General features: G+C 37.5%; 1 protein-coding gene across 1 annotated transcript; it reads right to left on the bottom strand.

Moving 5' to 3' along the window:
• Window positions 1-470: 470 nt before the first annotated feature.
• LOC150040558 (histone H2A-beta, sperm-like) lies at window positions 471-1,020 on the bottom strand. Its single transcript, XM_090325957.1, has one exon. The coding sequence runs from the start codon at window positions 925-927 to the stop codon at window positions 580-582; it is 348 nt and encodes a 115-aa protein (XP_090182083.1). The 5' UTR covers window positions 928-1,020; the 3' UTR covers window positions 471-579.
• Between the last annotated feature and the right edge of the window lie 7,029 nt (window positions 1,021-8,049).

The raw sequence follows: 8,049 nt of genomic DNA, 5'->3' as shown, positions 1-8,049 counted from the left end.
GCACAGAGTACTTACAAGAATCATACGGACTTGTTTTTTGTACATTTCATTGTGGTTTCATGATCACTTCTTAAAGTTCATGCCCACAGTGTGCCACCCTCTCTACCACACCCATTTCCAGCCCTGTCTAATCTGAAACCTTCCATTCAATGAAGAAAGTCCCCACCCCTGTCAGGGTTGTTGGCACCTCCTCAGTTACTAACATGTCTTGGAGGACTCCAGCCACTTTTGTGGCCTCCTGATGTCTTACTTGCTCAGAACCCATGAGGATATTTTTTTATCCTCTTCCTCAGCCACCTCCTCCCACTGGGACCACTGTGCACACTGTCCCCCATGTAAAAGTGCTCCTTAGAAATCATCTATTCACCCACCCTTTGCTGAAAACACTTCCACCCAAACCCTTTAGGGGGTAGCTTCTCTCTATGTCTATGGACCCCCACTCAAAATAGCAAAATGAGCATTACAACTACTGACACTGGTCCAAATGCTTTAATAAGCATCAATGGTGTGTTCTCTCCTCTATGGACATTTCAGAGAACAGATGAGGCTGTTGAACTCCCACCACTGTGTGATGCAGCATCACTCTTTGGGTTTGGTCATCTCACCATCTAGAGTATTGATGTTTTGATGGAAGATCTGGAATTGCTTCTGGCTTTCTAGAACCATCTTCACATGGTCTCGGGTGATGCGTGTCTTGCCATTTCTGCGGGCTTCCTTCCCAGCCAGGTCTAGGATGTTGGAGACCAGGTACTCGAGGATGCCAGTCAAGAATACCGGTGTGGAGGAGCTTAGTCGCTGGGCGTAGTTACCTTCACGCAGGAACCGGTCAACACGGCTAACAGGAAACTGGAGCTCTGCTCTTGCGGAGCGGGACATAGGATTTTTCTTAGATTTAGGCATGTTGTCACTATCCTTATTTCTAGCCATGATGTTTGCTGTGTTCTTGTTAGCTTAGGTGGTGTTTCTTCTAATCTGGGCCTCTCATTTGACCAGGCTTTACATACATGTGCCTCCTTTGTGACAGCCTGCCCTTTGTGATGTCACTCAGGCTCACTGAGGAATGATCAAGCTTCAGTCTAGAAATGGTTGCCACAGAGGAACTTGATCACTCAGTTCTAGAGACTGATTCTCAGGGAACTCTTTCCATTGAACTTTAGTATTCTCCGCAGAATCTTAGTTTCAATGGAAACCTTTTTTTCTAGGATGCAGCTCCAGGTTATGTGATTCTAATTTTCTATTATCTCTAAGCTTTTAAGACAGTGATAGATATGCCAGACCTTCGCTAGAGGCTTAATTATCATTTTTTACACAGAATCAAACCAATGTTATCAAACCTATGTATGCATCCCAGTGTTATTATTTCTGTTACTAAGATTATTTCTGTTATTACTGCCCCTTGAAATGATTATAGTATATGCTAATTTAACATTTGCCAAATCCTTATGTGATAAATATAACATGTTCTGATAAAATTGAGCTGCACAATATTTTATTATGGGGATAATATATAGAGGGGTTACAGTTACATTTGTCAGGTAGTAGGTGCATTACTTCTCACACATTGGTATACCTTCTCATGTTTTTGTCCCCGTTTTCCTCCCCCCACACCCTCCCAATCATCTTGTTTTCTCCCCTTCCCTTTCCTAACATATAGACAATATACCAGGTAACAAATCAGTTACATTAGCAATATGAAATTAACCATAAGGGCAAGAAAAGAGGATAAATCACATAGTACATTAAGAACAACAATCACACAAGAGAAAGGTCTTGTTTCCATACCTTAGAGTTCATTTCATTTAGTCTCATCCTATATGACCTTACGTACATAGGTTTTGAGCTATTGTAATCATCTGCTAGGAGAGTCCTAGGTGTGTACTAATTATTACAAATGAGGGAAACCATTGAGCCTATGTTCCTTTGGGTCTGGTTTACTTCACTTAATATGATTTTTTCCAAGTCTTTCCATTTCCTTACAAATGGGGCGATATGGTTCTTTCTGATGGCAGCATATCATTCCATTGTGTGTAAGTATGAGTGGCACAATTTTTAATAATGATCTCTACTTACTTTGGAGAATAAACATAGATTATGTCCAATTTATCTCCTAAAGCCATTTAAACATCAGTGATAGAAGTATACTGCATGCGTGCATAAGCCCAAAGTTGCCTGTTTGTGGACTTCTTAATATAACACAAAAATAGAGTTTTTTATTAAAACTCTCACATATTAATTGAGTCCTGTACTACTTGGGTTTCCTATTCCGGACTTATGTAAATAATATAATACGAGGTCTTTGGTGTCTGGCTTCTTTCACTCAGCATATTGTCAGGCTTCATTCACATTCTAGTTCATGTCAGTAATCCACTCAATTTCTAGCTATAAAATAGTCCTTTATATGCATACTTCAAATTCTGTTTATCAGGGTATTTCTCTTGCGTGGCTATTGTAAAATATCATTGCTTTCAGTATCCATGTACAAGGTTTTGTGTGAATATAGGTATTTAATTTCCTTGTATATATGCCAAATACTGCAATTGCTTAGACATATGATGAGAATTTGTTTTATGATCTGATCATTTGGCTTTATGTTTTTCATATATTTTTATTGTAATTAATAGAAGGGTTACATTATATTCACCAGATACAGGGTACATTGCTTCACATACATTGATACCCTTTCTCATGTCTTGGTCCCCATTTCCCTCCCCCCACCTCCACCACTCATCTTGTTTTCCTCCCTTCCCTATCCTATTTCAAATAACCAAATACGCATATATACAATATATCAGATAAAAAGGTGAAATACTGTAACAATATGAGATAAGGACGGGACAGCAAAAGAGATGAGAGATAACATAGTACATTAAGGACAACAATCATTCATTATATGGCTTTTGTTTCTATCTCCTGGAGGTCCTTTCATTTAGCGTCATACTACATGGCCTTATGTATCTAGGTTTTTTTCTATTGTAAATCTCTGTTAGTAGAGCCCAAGGTTTCTACTGATTATGACAAATGAGGGAAAGCATTGAGCCTATGTTCCTTTGAGTCTGGCTTACTTCACTTAATATGATTTTTTTCTAAGTCTTTCAATTTCCTTACAAATGGGGAGATGTCATTCTTTCTGCTAGCAGTATAGAATTCTATTGTGTGTAATACCACATCTTGTTGATCCACTCATCAACTGAGGGACATCTGGGTTGGTTCCATATCTTTGCTGTGGTAAATAGTGATGTAATGAACATTATTTTGCTAGTAGACTTAGTATGTCCTTGTTTCTGGATGGTTGGGTAAATGCCAAGTAGTGGAATTGCTGGGTCATAGGGGAGTTCTATGTTTAGTCTTTTGAGGCACTGCCATATTGCTTTCCATAGTGGTTGAATGAGTTTGCACTCCCACCAACAGTGTAGTAGTGATCCCTCCTGGCCTCATCCCCTCCAGCATCTGTTGGTAGTAGATTTCTTGATCCTGGTCATACTAACTGGAGCGAGGTTGGCTTTATTTTTAAACAGATTGATAGTTTGAAGATCTCTCTGATGTGTGGGGGAAAAAAACAACAGAATCTGGTTTGTCCACTGTTTTTCAGCTTAGTCTGAATAACTTCCTGCTTCCTGGAAGAGGGACAGCTACTGAATGTTGGTATGAGTTTTTTTCTTTTTCTATGTTTACTCTTGACCCCTGATTGAAAATTGTGAAATTGAACTGACAAGCTCTATGTTTCTATCTGCCAGTATGCCTAAGAGTCCTTACTTCAGAAATGCCTTCAGCTTTGTTATGGAAGTAAAATAATTGACTATCTCTACATGTTACTTACTGAATATAGTATAAATTCTTTAAAAATAATGAACAGTATTCTTTTTAATCTTTAATTTTATTTTCCTTTTTAAATTGTTTATTATAAAGGTGATACATAGAAGAGTTGCAGTTGCATAAGTTAGGTAATGAGTATATTTCTTTTTGGACAATGTTCTCCCTTCCCTCATAATAGCACTCATCTAATTGGCATACCCAGACAAGTAACTGCTTAAATAAATTGAATATTTCTAAATGTCCCTGAAGATAAAGAAATTGAATCTTTCATTCTATGAATGTACAAAAATAAATAATGCAAATTCTTGTAAAAAATAACTTGTTTTAGAGTTCAAAATCACTGGCCACTGGTGGCTCATGCCTGCAATTCGAGTTACTTAGGAGACTGAGATCATAAAATTGTGATTCAAAGCCAGCCCAACAAAAACAAATCTATGCGGGCCAGGAGTTTAGCCTAGTGATAGAGTGCTTGCCTACCATGCATGAAGACACAGGTTCGATTCTTCAGTACCACATATATAGAAACACTGGAAGAGATGCTGTGGCTCAAGTGGTAGAAAGCTGGCCTTGAGGAAAGCCCAAGGGTAATGCTTATGTCCTGAGTTCAAGCCCCAGGACTGGCAAAAACAAACTTATGAGACTATTAGGTCTAATTAACTAGAACTGAACCAGAAGCAGAAGTGTGACTAAAGTGGTAGGCTACCAGTCTTGAGTGAAAAAGCTAATTGAGAGTTTGTGTTTCTGAGCTCATGTATCAATATCAGCACAAAAGAAAAATTCGATATTTTATCATTAATTTCAATAAGCATTGGAAAAATATGTTAATCTTTGATGTTTAATAAGTACAAAATTAATTTATCAATACTAAATACAAACAAGCTTGCCTTTTAATACAAAGGTCTATTTTTATTTTCTTAAGCTGACATAGGTCTTTTGATCACACTAGGTAGCTTATAGTTAGCTATTTAAATATTATATTTCTTAAGTAATGTTATTGTCAATTTGATTAATATATAAGCATCTTTACAACAATCATACACATGTTGATGAACACTCAAGCTGGCTTTATTCCCTCCATTATTTTTCTGTTGAATCTAGCTGTAGTTGTGATATTCCCTCCACCCTTGTGCTTTCTGGCAAATTCTTCCCTAGGATAACTGACTTTATCCCCATGCACTTCATGTCATTCCTCTCTTAGACTGATTGCACCTTCCATATTAGCATTCCTTGTCCTGTTTTCTCCTAGGAGAGATGAATCAATCCTCCAGCCAGTACTTCCTTCAATATTGCCCTGCAGCCACCCTGAACTTTTCTTTTTATCTTTCATACACTTAGCAACACTCCTAACTCATGGAAGATCTATTTAGATCCTCCTTAGACTGGGTGTTCTGTCAGGATTACTTTAGGGTTGACTCCTACCCTAAAACTAGCTATTCTAGCCATATATTTCCTACTGAGTCATCTTCTAAGTGGATGCTAAGTTCCTTAAGCATTGCCTGCTAACTAATACCCAAGACTGGCTGTGCTCTCTACCTATGAATGTGCTCTCTACCTATGAATCACCTAACAAGAACTTCCCTAAATTCATTGCAACATCTGCCTGTGTATATTCTATTTCAAACACTTTCTCCTCAGTTCTCTATTACCTAGATGGGGCCTGCTGAATCTTATTTAATAGATGAACCATACACTCATGCACATCCCGTTGTTTCTTCCTCTAGACTGACTGTACATCCAAACTATGAAACACTTCCATATGTTCCTATCAAGCCTTCCCTATAAAGCCAAGAAAGAGGAGTGAGATTACAGCCCTTAAGCACCATGCTCGTTTTGTTGCTGAGATGGGGGTCTCACTATCAGGTTGCCTTGACTTAATTTTGAGCCTCAGATCCCCAAGACTCTGCTTCCAGATTAACTGGAATTACAGTTATAATTAATTGGATGTACAATTAATTAGTACAATGATGAGCTCTTAATAAATTAAATTTCTGAAAGATACTACATCAGATCCCAGGCTTCTGAAAATTATGATACCAGACTTCAGTTAAATCAGTGATAGCCTCATTTTTCTGCAGTAATTAACTAGGAAATTCGTTCTTCCAGTGGCTGTTCTTCCAGTGGCTGTTCTTCCAGTGGCTGTTCTTCCAGTGGCTGTTCTTCCAGTGGCTGTTCTTCCGGACAGCTGTTCCACAGCAGCCCTTACTCTAGTGAGCATGAACATAGCTGAAAGTTTATCAATTTCTCCTATTCTCTGTCCTCTCAGATTAATTAAAGTATGTGTGTGCGTGTGTGTGTGTGTGTGTGTGTGTGTGTGTGTGTGTGTGTGTGTGTTTGAACTCAGGGCCGGGTGTTGTCCCTGAACTTTTGTGCTGAAGACTAATGTTCTACTGCTTGAACTACAACTTTGTTTCATTTTTTTCATGATTAATTGAAGACAAGAGTCTCACAGACTTTCCTGACTGGGCTGGTTTTGAACCATGATCTTCGGATGTCAGCCTCCTAAGTAGCCTGGATTACAGGCATGAGCTACTGGCATATCAAAACCTCTGTCATTTTACATGAAGACTGTGACTAGTAAGTGTGGCTTTTCCTTCAAGCAAGTAGAAGTTCACCTTTTACGCTAGCTATAGACTTTAATTTGTTATCAGTTTGGAAACTTACAACCTTTAAGCCTCTTTTTATGAGGTTTGATTGACAGATTCAGTCTTTCAATTTTTGTAGGGATTGCTATCCTCTGTTTTTATTTGTGAATGTTTAGACCATAAAATGTCAAAAGACAAGTGTAAATGTGATAAATGTTATGAGGAACAGACATTTATTAAGTAAGAATCAAGTCCTTTCAAAGGTTTTTGTTCCGTAGGCAATTGTTCACTCAATATAGAAACTGGCAAAATGTCAGATACAAACAAGCATATACTAACAGTTGCACATGAGAAGTGTAGGATTTCTTTAGTCACTAAATGTGGGATAAAAACAACACACATTTTGATGAAAAGAAATTCATATGAAGAGTGTAGAATCGTCACAGTTGAAGGTGTAATGGCCCATCACACTGTAGGCTATCAATACTCTTTCATCATAAATGACTATTTTGAATTCATTACTACCAGAAATACTTTCTGATTCTAGTATTGCAAATAGACTTCAGTGTGCAAGGCTGAAATTTGCTGCAATAAGAAAAAGTGTAATAGCTCCATTTATTCGTTTTTTGTCAGTCCTGGGCTTGAGCTCAGGGCCTGAGCACTGTTCTTTGGCTTTCTCAAGGCTAGAACTCTACCAATTGAGCCACAGAACCACTTCTGGCTTTTTTCTATGTATGTGGTTCCAGGGATTGAACCTGGTTCTTTGTGCATGCTAGGCAAGCACTCTTTCACCAGGCCAAACTCCCAGCCCCAACCTCCATTTATCCTTACAGAGATTATTGAATATGTAAATAGCAGATTTTGATTACCAATGCATCTAAAACTTTTTATAATATAACCACAGTTGCAAGTACAGACAATGTATGAAAATATTTTCCTTAGCTTGTGAAATAGTTTTATCATTAAATGGGCTTACTTACAAGGCTATTACAAATAAAATTAATCCAGCACTTAACCCTAGCTACAAAAGAGGCTGAGATCTGAGGATCATGGTTTGAAGCTGGCCCAGGCAGAAAAGTCTATGACTCTTATCTCCAATAAACTATTTGGAAAAAGCTGGAAGTGGTGCTGTGTCTCAAGTGGTACAGTGAGAGCCTTCAATGAAAGAAGCTCAGGGACAGTGCCTAGATCCTGAGTTCAATCACTAGAACTAGAAAAAAATAAAAGTAAAATTAACAGTTTTTTTTAGAGATTATGTTTTTTTGAGTTAGTAATGAATGAGAACAAAACTTCAGAATAAGAGTGATTAGATGGAAAATGTACTTCTTTTATTCTCCAAAATTCTGTTCAAACAGTATCTGATGTTCTTTATATTGATATTGAAGTAATTGCTCCAAAATAGTTCCGTTATTTCAGTATATGTACGGTTTGAACCTAGCAATTAAAGTGTTTTGTTATTCTGTAAGCATCCAATGTCTATCAGTTCTCTTCTTATAAAAGCCTATTGACTCTTACAGTTAAAATAATCTCCAGAGTTTTTGAAACTATGAAATCATGCTGTATCACTGTAGAAAAGGTTCTGAAAATTCTTTGTGATTTTTAAATTATTCATTGAATGAAGCCTACTTAATTCTTGTTCATAGTTTCTAATATG

Source organism: Megascapheus bottae, chromosome X, assembly GCF_031878675.1.
Source record: "Megascapheus bottae isolate mThoBot1 chromosome X, mThoBot2.hap1, whole genome shotgun sequence".
NCBI classification, from domain to species: domain Eukaryota; kingdom Metazoa; phylum Chordata; class Mammalia; order Rodentia; family Geomyidae; genus Megascapheus; species Megascapheus bottae.
This window is presented reverse-complemented; position numbering and strand designations above follow the sequence as displayed.